This window comes from Syngnathus scovelli, chromosome 11 (genome assembly GCF_024217435.2).
Source record: "Syngnathus scovelli strain Florida chromosome 11, RoL_Ssco_1.2, whole genome shotgun sequence".
Lineage (NCBI taxonomy): Eukaryota > Metazoa > Chordata > Actinopteri > Syngnathiformes > Syngnathidae > Syngnathus > Syngnathus scovelli.
This window is the reverse complement of record NC_090857.1, coordinates 4,713,885-4,729,172: the sequence shown is the minus strand read 5'-3', so window position 1 is coordinate 4,729,172 and position 15,288 is coordinate 4,713,885. Positions and strand designations below refer to the sequence as shown.

General features: G+C 41.3%; 1 protein-coding gene across 4 annotated transcripts in view; it reads right to left on the bottom strand.

Moving 5' to 3' along the window:
* LOC125976767 (chemokine-like protein TAFA-1) overlaps positions 1–15,288 on the bottom strand; it is an 81,531-nt gene that overhangs the window by 248 nt on the left and 65,995 nt on the right. For 2 of the 4 annotated variants that reach the window (XM_049732639.1, XM_049732638.1), the window contains exons 3-6: positions 14,654–14,794; positions 8,030–8,154; positions 7,146–7,240; positions 2,159–3,419 (exon numbers count right to left, since the gene is read on the bottom strand). In XM_049732639.1, coding sequence (XP_049588596.1) covers positions 7,211–7,240; positions 8,030–8,154; positions 14,654–14,794 — 296 coding nt within the window. In that variant the 3' untranslated portion in view covers positions 2,159–3,419; positions 7,146–7,210. Of the gene's footprint in view, positions 1–2,158; positions 3,420–7,145; positions 7,241–8,029; positions 8,155–14,653; positions 14,795–15,288 lie in introns of those variants that run through there. The other 2 variants (XM_049732640.1, XM_049732641.1) reach the window with 2 other exon arrangements.

The following is a 15,288-nucleotide window of genomic DNA, read 5'->3' as shown; positions in this document are numbered from 1 at the left end:
AGCCTCAAACACAAATAGTTTGATGTCCTCTGTTTTCTAATCTCACTCTCAGCTCCTTATTTTTTGTCAAGTGTCAAGTAATCATTTGGCTGTAATTGAAGGCTCCCGGTTCCCCACATTTGCATTTGGCTTACAAAATAATGAGCTAAAATATTGTCGGGTACTGAAGCGCAGCTATTTCAGTACTTTTTTTAACCAAGCACAGACTTGGAAATCATTTGTTTTAAAGTTTACGGTATTGATGTTTGCTGGGCAGGAGACTTATATCTTGCACATGAGGCAGATTGCGATTCTTCCTTTTTTTAGATTTGCCTGGAACAAGTCTCAAAGAAAGTTGAAATGGAGGAGTGGGACTAATCAAGCACAACACCGCTGGCTTTTACACTGCCGGCAATCAACTTCCACACTCTATTCCCATCCATTTTCGATACCACTTATCGTCATTACGGCTCAGGAGCCCATTCAAGCTGATTTTGGACGAGAGGTGGTATGAACCCTGGACTGGTTCTCGGCTATTATTAATTTCCATGTCAAGAAGGTTTCCAGTAATAATACAACTGTGCCACAATTGAAAGCACATTAGTAGTCATTTGAAAAGATGATTTCGGTTGGCCGGGTCCTTTAAAAGTTCTTTGCAAAGGCGCCGCTTACAATGACTTCTGACCATAATGACTATAATTACGGAACACAACATTGCCAATAATACGCTCGTCTAAATGACAGTTACGTGAACCTCTTATATCGGAGCACGATAATCATGTTCAGACAGGAAGTGCAGTCAAAAGGTAGGAGAGGCGGTAAAAGCACTTGAAGCAAACCGAGCGTTTAATATCCGCATGGGACAACGTTCACTTGAGATGCCCTTGGAAGTTGACAACATTGTTTGGGATTTACATGCGATAAAGGGTTACCCTTGCTGTCAGTGGTTGATTATCCCGTCCGATGAGGACACTCGGCGGGAGGTCATCGGGCCTTGATGGATGCCTCTCTCTGCAGATTGCACTTAACTGTGGATGGAGGAGAACCATCTACCGTATTTTCCGGACTATAAGGCGCACCTAAAAACCCTAAAATTTTCTCAAAAGCCGACAGTGCCCCTTATAGTCCGGTGCGCCTTATATATGGACCAAATTCCTCAATTTAAACTGGCCCGTAGCATTGTGTCATGAAATCAATCACAAGTGGCCCGCTGAAGACTACGAATCATGAATCAAAAAGACTATGGATCATTATTTTGTGATTATAAAGTAATTTTTTGTGTCTGAAGTTGAAATAAAGATAAAATGGAGAATGATTTGATTTGGATTAAAAATCTGACATGATGCATTAATGGTGCGCCTTATAGTCCGGTGCTCCTTATAGTCCAGAAAACACGGTACTCTTATCTATTCATGCTGCATTATAAAATGGCGCAGGGCCTCCCACTCCAGCAAGACTCCTATTGTGCATTGAGCTAAAAAGTATAGAAAAGAAAAACATGAAGAAACCCTTTTTGCCTCAAAGGCAGAATTCACTTCAAATTGTACAAGGGCAAAAAAAATTCCCTGATTCATGCAGGCACCAAACATTTGCATAATCCTCACAGCAAGACACTGGCAAAATGGTCTCTCTGAGGCCCAATGGCCAAATTAATCTTTTTTTATACGAGACTACAAAGAGTAAACAGGTCATCATTCCTCTGCCAACTTCTGGATATTCACTTCCAAGTTGTCACATTTGTCTTTTTCATAGCTTTTTAGCGCTGCTTGAAACTCGACACATTGCGCAATGGTGGAACGTATACAAGCGCATCCGCTGGGAGAAGCACCTCTCAAATGAGAAGAGAAGCGGCTAGATATTGAAATGATCTTGCAGTTGGCCTGGCATGATATTGGAAATCTTTATTCTAATTGCCTGAATGAATCGAATGTGCTATACTGATAAATCCAAGCGACTGGCAGGGGAATAACACAAGTGAAGCGCGACGGAATCGTTTGTGTGTTTACTGCACGTTTGTTAGCCTGCGAGTCACATTCGCCATGTGTTGTTGCTGATTGCGCGTTCGTTCGAGCAAAACGTCTCTTTACAATGTTAATACATCATATAAAAGACACCATATTACAACATATCAAGAAGTCATTTTCCTCATCACTGCAGAAAGGGAGCTGGAGACTGCAAATCAGTATAGAAAAGCATTTTTATTTCTCATGAGGCTCTCCTGTAATATACTCGGATCTCTACTAGGGGATAACAGCATTTCTCTTTCCGTAGTTGTCAATACCGCCTCTCTGTGTTTCGGAATATTTCACCTGAATTGTCATAGTCTGTGATGTGAGAAGTACATTGAAACAGCAAACGTTCACGGATTACTTACGACCACTTTCAGCAGCGAGAGACACGTTCATGTTCCAATTAGTTTTTTTTTTTCAGGATGGGGGGGGGCAACGGTTGCCGATCTGTTGCTTTGTGAGGCAGGCCTATACATTGTTTTCCTCATCTTTACCGGCATGTTCTGGCTTGACATGACCAATGACGTATTCTATTTTTTACACTTTGCATCTTTTTCAGTACAGACGTCAATGAAGGGCTTTCCACATGTATGAATCGCACTTTGACCCCCAGAAGAAAACAAACAAAAGATAACCACAGTGGGGGTTAAGCTCCAAATAGTCTTAAATATACTTTTCAGTTTGTTGGATTTGCTGCCATATATGTCTTTTATTTATATATCTATATACACACACGTACAAAGAAAACTAGCGCTGTAGAATGTACATGCCTTCAAGGTCAAGACGTCAAATGGAAAGTTCGTTATTGACCGCAAAAGGTGAGGCCATAAGGGCAGACCTTTGAGTCACAAAGCAGAAAACTGATTAATTTCATCCAGGCTGGCTAATTCTTTCTCACTCCTACGTGGTCCCTACAAAGCCATCTTGTAAGCAAGTCAAACACAAAGGCAGCTATCCACGCCGAAAGAAAAGGTTATCAGGGTAATTTCCCGCCTTTGTGCTTTTAGTTCCATGCTCTCGTCGCCTGTCGTCTTCTCGCCGTCTTTTACCTTTTCAGACCGGCGGGGTGAAAGTCTTCACATAATGTTCAAAATGACCCCGTCTGAGCTGCTTCAATTTACGTACGGCACAAGAAGGAAACCAAGAGCGAGTTGGTAGCAAGCCGGCCGCAGCTGTACGGCTGAGGAGATTCACCAACCTGGCGCTCCTTGATCAAACAGGGGATTAACGCCATTTGAAATCCTTGGCGCCACGCGAGCAAAGCTGTTTTATCTAGGTGGATATCCTTTCTGTGGTCCCAGGTAATCCAGTCACCAGCCTCGGATGTAATAGTTTTACACCAGTCGACAGGAAGAGAAAGGATAGATGAGAGGGGGAAAGGCTGGCGCAGAGTGCTGCGATGGGAGCTCGTCGTTAGGTCCTGGGATGAATCTGAAACACGGGGAGGAGGAAAAGAGAAGGGAGGGAAAAAAAGAACACACGCACGTGCTTAGATAGAAAGAGACAAAAGTGTACATGGATTAGACCCTGAGGAATTCCTTGGTGTGTCTCACAAACAACGGGAAGCTTTTGAACTGTTTAGTGCTTTGTGGAGCCCCGTCTCACCTCCTGCATCCTGCTGTTACTAAAAACAGACAGCTTAGACAAAAAAGAAACAAAACGCACGGTTGCTTCCATTCAGAGGCACCGGTATGAAGTCTTCTCACACAACCTTAGCGTGATGACACGCTGCCTATTCCTTGATATCCAACTTCAGACTGGTTTGGGTTTGACCTTAACCTGGACCGTAATAAACCAACTAATCCCAGCGACGGCTTTTTTTATTTTTTCCCATCCTGGCAAAATGACTTTTTCACTAAATGGGATCAGTGGCCCTGTTGTGGAGTGTGAGCCGTCTGTGACTCCGGTTCAGAGACTTTTATTTGGTCCAGATTGCACACCAGGACACATTTCAATGGGGTATTGTGAAACCTTTTGATTACTGGAGAATTCCCTCGCTTTCCAGCTTCTGCCTCAAGCCAGAGATTTGTATAAACCCTAAGTACGTGTATTCTAGTATGCTACAAGGAGAGGTTTTAACTTCATCTATGTTAAGATGAGAATAAAAATACGGTGGAGCCTCCGAGCAAACACTGGCTCGCCGTTTTAGGCAGATTCTGAGAGTTAAAGCCAGTCAGAAAGAATAGAAATGGAAACTAGCATGAACATACCACTACTTGTGAACAGTAATTATGATGCATATTATATCGACATTTTTTTGTAACACAAAGCAGACAAAATAAATATTCAAAAATAATAAATGTGTGGGTTATCCGTTTTAGAAAGAATCACATCGTATTTCTTTTCAAGTCACTTCCCACGTATTTTATTTTCTATATTCTGATGAACACACCTGGAGTCTCCCGTAAACAGAGCCAATTATAAATCTCATGATCCCAAACAACAACAATACAGCCGTGACATTTGGAGCAGGCTTTGGCAGGTGTGTGTACATGATTGCGTGAGGTGACGTACGCGATACTCTGGCACACCGAGAGACAAAGCTGTTAAAGCCCAAATCGACGTGCAGATGTTACATGCAAACCGGTAAACATGCAGTTTGAAAAGTAAAATGCAGAAAGTGTTGAGTTGTGAATATTGGACTCAGGGAAATTTGTCATTTTTCTTCAGTTATGTACGCTTTGACAAACTATCTTTGACTCGATTTCGGTTAAAACGTCATTTGATGCATCTCAGAGCCCAAAGGAATGATGTACGCCAAAGCTTTTTGAAATTGCCGCGCTGCGGTTTGACTTTTATCTTCAAATAATATTCCAAGTTCAAGTATTATGATGGCACACAAGCTTCTATTAAGAAGAAAATCTCCCGTCTTTGACGAGGCAAATTCAAATAGACTAATTTAGCGGTCGACAAATAACTTCACTTTTGTCCATTAGATTTATATATTACAATGGGTTCAAAGGTCACTTATTGATCATTTAAATAACATAGTATTCATTTCCGGGATGTCCTTTTCATAAAATCTTGTGTGATCACCATTTGATGTGTAAGAGGATGAAGTGGAAAATGACCTCTGTCAAAGGAGTAGCGGTAGTTGTAACTGGTTGGATATTCTGGCCCACTCTCTAGCTCAGATATGATCCACCAGAGATTTGTTAGCCTCCAAGATTCTATGCAAATGCTGTCACTTCAACCTTCAAGCATGTAGGTGGCAAATGTGACAAAGGTGTCCTTTGTTCCCATGTGTCCGTTGCCTCTTAAAATGATCTTTGTTGTGGGGGATTTAAAAAAAATAAATTATTTGCGAAGTGGCGGGAGTTGTACGCATTCTAATTCAGCGGCCGCAATCAATTGCAATTACTCCGACTTCAGCTAGTGAGTGCAAAGGAGATGAAAACAATTACCCTAAGCTGAAGGTTTTATTGCAAACATGGCCGTAGCCTTTCCAGCACTTAACAAAACAATCGGGCCGGCTGCCAATAGTATCCTCTAAAAGCACGATTTCATGCAACAATATTGTTTAAGTTGAGTTTAATCGCATTTTAAGTTACATTGATAATGGAAAAAAAACAACTATCTGAAGACTAAATGGTCTTTCACTTGCATAACACTTTTCCATCACCATGGAACACTCTGTGATAGCAATACATGCACAAAATTAAGTTTGATGAAATTAGAAATGGTAGTGCAAGACAAACACAATGAGTTGCATCAAAGAAATGTTTTGCCGCAATCATTTTGGTGAAGCCACTAACCGTATAAAAGTTTTTGTTAATTTTTGCCAAAGCCTCATCGTTACATTTATATAAATATCTGAATGTAAATAATATATTCATTGCGTTCATCATGGCGGTGAAAGAATTCTGTCAAATCAGGTTTGTATGTGTGTCGCCAATCAAATTAAGTGCCACTTCATGGCTATTGCTAAATGTGAAGGGCTTTCAAATAAATCTATCTCAAAGAAAGCAACATGAAAAACAATTGCGGCATCTCTCTGGTGAGGAGCTATTTTTAAAGCAGGCTCTGGGGCTTACTCACATGTTGGTGCGTACAGAATGTGCGACATCGTCGACTAGATTTCGTTGTAACTCACTATTTGGTCTTTCGCCACATTTCTTGCATAGTCATCAAATGAAAGGCAAAAAAAAAAGTGTCGTTTTTCAAACTATTTAATAAAGTCTCTCTTAAGATGTGGAATAGTTTAGGAGCACAAGAAATTGCCTGATCTAATTGGCCACTGGAGTGGATAACGCTAGCCAAATGATTTGGAAGGTGCTCGCCAGCTTTTGTGTCACCGTGACAACAAAAAGAGTCTGCCTGCCTTGTCTGTCTGCTGTTACAGACTCCCTTTTTGGAAAAACACGACGAAAAGAAGAAGAAAGACGGATGTCAGGCACCGGATTCAGAGTTCACGGCAATTTCGAGAAAATGGGTGCAGACGCTGGTGCGTGTGCGCCATTGTGCTTCGGTGAGGCTTTTCAGAGCAAAAAAGCGAACCTGCTGGTCAATTTCCTTCTGAAAAGAAACAAAAGCCGTATTGGGGGCTTTCCAGCTTATGGTGGAACAAACAAATGATGCTATTTGGTTGGAAAAGGAGGGCGAATGAGGAACTCGGATCAAAGAAGAGAGCAGAGTGCTGGGATAAAAGGCCTTTCACCGAGCCTGTGGCCTGATAGCGGCTCCAATGAGAGGATTGCTATATCAAGTGGCCTTTAACAAGAGCCAAAAAACAAGAATAAAATCAACCTGCCGGGGTTTCTCCAGTACACGTACATACTCACGAGCGAGAGTACGCCCAGAGAAGAGTAAGTCGCATGTCACAGATTAGTTCCAAATAGGATTGGCAGAGGAACCAAGAACGGGACGTGGAACAAAGAGAAAGAGACGAGCCATCGTATTAGATGAACCGTTTCTTTTAAGGATGAGCATCCATGTTGCTTCCTTAAATGCACCGCCGGTGCTCCGTGATAAACGTTGTACGGTGGGTGGTGACAGATTTCGCATTTGTGTCACGCCCGCCTAATCACGCGCAGCATGTAAACACACTCGATTATTTGGGTTAATGAGACATCATCGAACATGACTCGGTCGCTCTTCTGTCGCGAGCGGCGGCCGAACAAAGTGGTAAAAACAAAGAACATCTTGAGAAAGACTAACCTTTACAGAAGCAAGAATGCAGCTCAATTTCGGTTGACGTTTCCTCTGCATTTTGCTTCCGGAAGCTAAAAAGGGGAGTATGGCTGCTGGGTGTTCTGCAAAGAGAGGGTCAAGAGAAAAGGACAGATGTGTATTTGGATAGAAAAGCAGCCTCACCAAATTGGAAGATTTCACTGAGCCGTGTCTCATTCATGGAATTTTGAGTAGTAAGAAATCCAAATTTCTATTCTCAAACTAGTTTGGACTGTCGCAAAGGAGAAATTTGAGATTAAGATGCATTCTTTGGAGGGAATAAAGCAATGCCACCTACCTTGGCGTAAAGACCGCATTCGGTCAAGTCCTTTCTGGAGATTTTATGCTTGTGCCGGCCTGGTGAAAGTCAATGGGCCCCCCGTGTGGCGTAACCTTCACTGGCTGCCCCCCCACCGTTAAATTAGACTCTACTTGTATTCAAAGTCATTGTCACTAAGCATAAAAAAAGATGGTGATCGCCTTCAGGTGGGGGGCGAGTTGGTTAAACGAATACAAATGGGCCGATCAAGTTGTCACGGTGTGCCGGACTGCCGGCTCGGTGGGCTTAGCTCCCGTCGTTATTTTTGTATGCGGCGCTCAGCGGTAGCCGAGCTAGCCAAAGGGCAGCAATGAGGAAGAGTGGCTGTTGACTTTATCTGAGTGAGGAGTGCAGCCCGAGATGTTGCCTCCTCTCACTGACCACTTCACGCTCGGATATGTTCAGAGGTCACAAATTTACTGAGATTTATAATAATGCTTTCAGTTTTATCCTTCACGTGTTATTGAGGTGGTCTGCATTATTAGACTGATCTAAACCAAACCGAAAGACATTTTTGCAAAAATATTTTACGTATCATTCAGCGAGGTCTCACCCTTGTGGTCTTGATTTTATTCCCGGAGGAGCACATCCATCCAGAATTGTCAGGCAGAGTCTTGCACTCTTCTCCCTCCAGACATGGTTCCATCTCACACCACCATTTCCCAATTACAATGGACGCTAGGGAAGGTGAGCAAAGATATAAATGGGGGTTGGTGAGTTATTTTACAAAAACATTCACGAACACAGGGTAGACAGAATTTGTGCCAGAACTTGAATGGAGAATGTAAAATATCCTAGGTCATCATCATCATCACAAAAAAGGAAACCAGTACCACACAAACTGGCACCAGTTCACCATTACCAATTGTAGAAAATACCTAAAGAATAAAACTTGTAAGTCAATACCAAGTCATCCCATTCCATCTGGTTTCATTCCAATGCAAATGAATCATTTTGTCATGTAGTTCCAGGGTGGGTAAACTCATTTTGAAAAGCATCTCATTGAGTTCATTTAACATCGACTCAATTCATCTGCCGGCTATTTGACAAAAACAAATATGCTCTCATCTTCCTCCCCCCCCCTCCCTTCTTCCTTGCTGTCAGTGTATGAGTACAGTATTAAATATACGTACTAAAATATTCATCTTGGACAAATAATTAGCATGTTGGAGACAGCGGCTTTCTACTACGCCTTTTCTATGTTCACATTGACATGTAAAGGTCAAATGATGGAATTTGTTTGAAATTAAAACTCTCTTCGCTGTTGTTCACAATGTGGATCACCCTCGGAATATGAGCAAATTACAATGCACAAGCAGAGTTCAAGAAACATGATGGCTGCAGGATATTTGAATGCCTAAACAAGATTTTCTAGAAAGCAGCTGTGAATCAGAACTTTGGATTCCCTCGTGGAGTTTTACATTTCTCGCTAATTAGCACGTGTTGCTCCATCATCCAATGTGTTTTTCTCACCATATCATTTCTTGGACAAAAACTAAATATTTGACAGCAACACTCATTCAGCTGTTTAGGAGGTGCAAAAGCAACCATATGCAGGATGTTCTTGTTAGGAATAAAAATTGCAGACAGCTTGAGGAAAAGTGTTTCATCATCGCATCAAATGTTACTGATATCGCTGCTCTTCTCAAGGGAAGGCGAAGGGAACTTTGGGACGTTTCCATTTCACAATGTGAATCCTAATTTGACTTGAGATGGAAAACAACTTTATATGCTATATAGTAATTGTATATGGAAACTTGCTTTAGATGAAAATGCAAGGAAGGAAAAATGAAATGCATATGAAGTTTTATTTTACAGGACTGCAAAACTTGTTAACTTGTTTTGTGAGGGCTCCAGTCAGCAATATATTTTTTAGAACATTACTGGAGGAAATGTCAGGTGAACCCAAGGATGGTTTGCATGCTTGAGCAAAAGGTCGTGTGTTGACCGCATATCATTTTTGTTTAATCTGCCGAGCCCAAAACATTTTGAAGTCATAATAAGGTGATGTGTTTATATAAAATCACTGAAAAATGCAACTCCAAGGCAATGAAACACAGTTGCTGATGTGTATTTGCTACAAGGAAAGAAAATATTTCGATCGATATTATTTGATCCACACATATTTTAACATTTGAATCTTGTTGACGCGAATCTGGTTGCAGAAATGCTGAAAAAAACGACCGTGTATATAAAACAATATTTACCGGTCCAATAAAAACATTGAAAATTTTTAAACATTATTGACATTTTTTTCTTTCTTCATAAAATCATGACAGTTAATATTGTGCTGTTAGTTGCCAAGTGCCGACAGTCGAGGGTCTAACATTGCCTATCGAAGTAGGTTATATTTTATCAAGTATCTTAATTAAAATCTATAATCAAGCTCCTCTTATTGTGGCTCAGACGGGAGTTTACCTAATCAGAATGTTGTTAACAACACGTTGGCATTTAATGTAATCATTTTAGGGTCATGAAAGCAAAAGAGACATTTTGATGGCCAATTAGTAATTTAATTATGAACCCTTTAATTGTCCTCTAATTAAATATACTGACATTTAGTGAAAATGCCACACAATTTTAATGGTCTGCAAAAACTACACAAATTGAAATGTTGACAAATAACATCACTTGTCTACGGAAAAAAATGGAAACAAGTTGGACAGGGAAGGTTTGAAATTAGAGCGATTCACCCTGAAATATGGTTAATATTTGAAATGTAAAAAAAAAAAAGAAAGGTCTTGTCAAATATATGATTTCTCTCTCTTTCAATGTGCTGCTACTGTTTTCCATTTTTGTGGCTACTTCTAAGCTGATCTTGAAAGCTGGAATCAAAATAATGTCTTGAAATGCTGTGGCTGTCTGGATCAGGCAGGATCAGGCATTAATACATCCGGACAAGTCGTGTACAAACATGATGCATGGGCCTCGGAATACACAGATAAAAAAAGACAAACAAGCGTTTGATTCAAGATGTTCAGTTGCGGGTCGCTTTGTCGGACAAACAAGAGAGTGTGCGACTTCAATTGATAACCATGAATAGATGAGAACCTTTCACAAGTGCATCCGTCAGAAGAATGGCGGCAGAGCAGAGCTGCGATGGATGGAAGCGTGCCGCACGTTCCTCCCTGCCAGGTAGCGGAATGTTTGAACATCGTGATGTGTGACGAGGAGAATTGATTTCTGTATGTGTCAAAATGGGACTACGTGACCGTGGGTTTAATGAATAGTTAATGTCTTTTTAACTTGGCACGACGCTGAGAGCATGGTTGACATCCTTTCAATGAATGGCTGCAAAAAAGATCTGAAAAAAATTTGCTTTTTTTCCTTCCGCTTGATTTTTTTTTAATCAGTGGAGATTAATTTACATATAAAAGTGCACAAGCCATTATACGTGCCACTGATGTAACGTGACAATCCTGCACTGGGAGGAAGTCAAGCAATTGGCTTTACCTGACGAAAGACAATCAAAATAAATCCAAGGTAACTTTGGTTTTCCACTCCCAAGGCATGTGAGAACTTGGTGACAGAAAATAGCAGGTGCTTTGTCATTTTCATGCAGTAGTTTAGGTCGCCGACTAGAATATAGACACTCATAAAGCAGGTCTAATTTGCGGCGCAAAACAATATTGATGTATTCGATCCAGAAGGTGGGCAGACAAATCAGCACGACGCTTGTGAAAGTGGCGGACGTCATGTGAGACAATCCTTCTAAATTATTAATGATACCATTTGAAGCTCATAATGGGCTCATTCTGTTCATTTCAGATGTGAATATTCATATCTGCAGCAAGATTGACTCCATTGAACATTTATTCCTGCTGCTATTATTTTGGAATATTCCAAACTGTAAACAAGTACAAGAAGTCATTTGAACCATCCAAAACATGGAGAGTGGCTTTATTAGTCAAACACTGCCACGCACAATTAGATAAAATACAAATATTTTGGAGCTGGTCCTCCATATTTTATTGTACTGCAGGCAAACATTTCACCATCTGTTTGACCAGCAGTGTAATATTCATAGCATTTCCCTTTCCTTCTTTCACTTGCCATCCATGTGTGTCCCCTCGCTACCCCCGCTCCGCCCCCCGCCCCCGGATGTATCTTAAATGTACCATGACAACCTGTCATGCTCGGCTATATGCACCCGCGGCACAACAGAAGGGTTCATTCCCCATCAGTGATCAGCGATGAGCGGGCATCTGCATGCGCCTCTTGTTGCGAGTTTGCTGCTACGGCAGCGACATGACAACATGGCCGGGGTAGCGAGTGTCTTGTGAGGACATCCGCCAAGCCCGTGCTGGAGATTAATATGCGTGCGTGTTTGCAATTTTCACCTTTTTGGTGGTGTCCAAACTATGGCTGGGGGCTTAAATTTCACATCCACCGGGATAAGTGCGATGACGAGCGAGGCTGCGGAGATATGAGCGTTTGACTTGTTAAAAGGGATGTTCTTCACTAAGAGCCTCGTTGGCTGTGACATAACTGGGACATAGTTCTCCCTGTCAAAGCTAATAATCAATTCCCACTACAGGGATAATCTGACAGCAGACCCCTACTGAGCGTGACGCCTTCCCGCACACGCTGTCGTCACATCTCTCTATCTTCAGCCAAAAAGCTTCAATCTCAACTGAAACAAGAATTTGCAGCTCACGAAGAAATTGTGCGTGAATGCTGAGAGAGGCCGCAACAGAGCCAATTGTCAATGGCAGACCCTGAGCTGGTTGAGTAATCAAAGCACACTGAATTCATAGAACTGCTCGCACGGGAACAGTAAGAAGAGGTCCTAAGTCGATGAGAAACTTAGAAATGGTAAGTCGTTGTTGCATCCTAGCTTTGTTTTCTACTCTTACTACTGCTAAAACCTGGGGAGTGGTGGCCGTCAGGGATTTTGGAAGAGTCCCGAACAGCCACTCAATTATCCACAATTACGTTTTGACGCTAGACACCTGTTGTTATTAAATGAACATAATGTATGCCACCACGTTTAGCCAACTGGTTAGCACATCTGAGTTACCGTATTTTCTGGACTATAAGGCGCACCGGACTATAAGGCGCACCTTCAATGAATGGCCCATTTTAAAACTTTGTCCTCATATAAGGCGCACCGGACTATAAGGCGGACTGTCGGCTTTTGAGAAAATTTTAGGTTTTTAGGTGTTCTTTATAGTCCGGAAAATACGGTAGGTTCATATCTAGGCTCTAGCTTCTGTGTGGAGTTTGCATGTTCTCCCCGTGTTCTCTCCTGTCGACACTGGTTTCACACATTCACAAAACATGAGTGTAGTTATTAGAAGACTAAATTCGTCGTGCCTGCTTGCAAGATGCAAAAAAATATCTGAGCGAATTGAATGGGACAGTCAACAAAACTTAATTTTCAGCATGATTTTCAATGAGCCTGTAATTCTTGGTGACAAACAACACACACAAGAATGGGATCCATGTTCACCATGAGCTTTGATGCTGGATTTAGATGCTAATGATAAAACAGCAAAACAGGGAGACTGCAAATTTGGCTAAAGATAAAGACAAACACTTTCCTCAAGGCTCTGCCTGTGTGTCCACAATAAATGAGCCCTGAAAAGGATTTTTAGTAACTGATCAAGACGGCTCAACAGTGTTAAAGTTTTTATAGTGTGTGACGGAGGATTTCTTTGGTTTTAGCAGCAAATAAAGTTGGTGAAAATGATCCCACTGGAGTATGTGGCACCTGAATAAAGAAATTGCCGTAATCAGGTGAAGAGTTCATCTTATTTGTGGCACATTTGTAGTCAATATTGTTGTTCACTGGCTTGTCTTTTTCATTTTTATCACCACTCCACCTGTAAGTGTTTACTAATCGATTCACCGACTCTGGAGAGTTCTGGCTGGGGGACCCAAACCCACTGAGGCGATAAGTGTTAACAACAGCTTCTACTTTTGTGCCTTTGCAGGTACTCTTAATTTGACCTAACTTCTATTTGAAACAGAGTGAAATTTTTTGGCAAGTCTGCAGCATATCCTGAAGCCTCAAATTCCCATGTTCAACGATCATAGGCACTGAGTCAAAAAATCGTATGGTGACAGTACCGTTTTTGCAGAAGAATACTTAGAGTAAATTGTTGTGATGTTCATCTGGGGCACGTCACGCATCAGTTTGTTGACTTGCATGAATCAGTGAAGAGTTTTCACTCAGCATGCATGTGCTGTTTTCATCATCTTCCACTGAATGCCAAAGACTCAGAGTGAGATCGCTTACACACTTATGATCAATTGGCTTCCAACCGTTCGGTTCTCTTTTTCAAGTGAAGTTTTTGCCAGGTAAGCGAGAAAAAAAAAAAACTATTTTTTTTATTCACTAATTGTTCAACACGGGTGGTAAAAACTGCTGCATACCTTGTTCAACCAAATTCCTCCCCCCAGAAAAGATTCAAGGCCCAGGGAGCCTGCGTCATCACTTTTGTTTGACCTATTAAAACAAAAATAACAGTGTGCCTGCTTGATGTTTTAAATTTTTTGCATCTTTCTTTCACCAAGGTAAATATTTTAACATCCTGCTGGATTTGAGGTCAAAAGATTGTGGTTGGTGAGTTTTGTGGCAGAAGTAGGGCCTCACAGTTCTATCGCAATAGGTTTGCGAGTCCTTCCCTGCTTTTATTTCTCCCCACAAAAGTGCCTGAGCCTGATTGTTTTCCTCAGCTGAGGTAATTCAGGCGCACTCGCCTGAAGCTTCCCTGACTTGTTTATTAGTTATTCATTTCCATCAGCCTGATCTGCCGTGGGCCATGTGCTCTGCAACACGCTCCTTGCTCAGGTGTTCACAAACGCTGGATCAACCACTTGATGCCCAGGAGCACAGAATCTCTTTCTGACTATTATTAGAATAGAACGGAAAAAAACGGGAAATGCATAATCGTATTCACCTTTTTTATTTGAGTATTCTAACCATCTTGACATGGGGAAGTAAATTGTAAATATATTTATTTATTTGTTTGTTTGTTTGTTTATTCTTTTGGTATTTTATAGTTTTTATTTTTTCAAACAGCATGCACTTATTTATCATCTTCTCATGTCTTTTATTTATTTGGAAGTGTGGAGTGTTGTTATCAAGTGAGTCATTCCAGAACACTCATAAAGAGCTCGGCTTGTCACACATTTGTGTAATTTCTGAGAAGTGCGAAATATTGTTGCTCACCATCCACACAGGAAGGTTTGTTGCGTGTTGTTCCTGCCACTTTTCCCGGTAAACAGGAGCACTTGACGGTCTGAGAACGTTCCTCGATGCGATTCTTGTTACAGCATCTGTGGGCTGCGATCACCTCACACGTACCGCCCTCTGTGGAAAAAATGGACAACAAATAAACAATTACCGTATTTTCCGGACTATAAGTCGCTCCGGAGTATAAGTCGCACCAGCCATAAAATGCCCCAAAAAGTGAAAAAAACATATATAAGTCGCTCCGGAGTATAAGTCGCACTTTGGGGGGCAATTTATTCGACAAAATCCCACACCAAAAACAGTCATGAACGAGCAACAACAGGCTAAACAATAGCAACAACAGGCTAAACGATAGGTATGCTAACGTGACAAATACAAACAAAGAGCTGAGAACGGGCCTGACGTAACATTAAAGTGATTAAGGACAACTATTACATGAATAACATGTTTATAAAACCATCGGTGTCACTCCAATTCATTAAATAGCAACAACAGGCTAAACGATAGGTATGCTAACGTGACAAACTCAAACAAAGAGCTGAGAATGGGCCAAATAATAATAAATAATAATAATAAATATAAGGAGCAAAAATAGAGCAAGTGTACATACA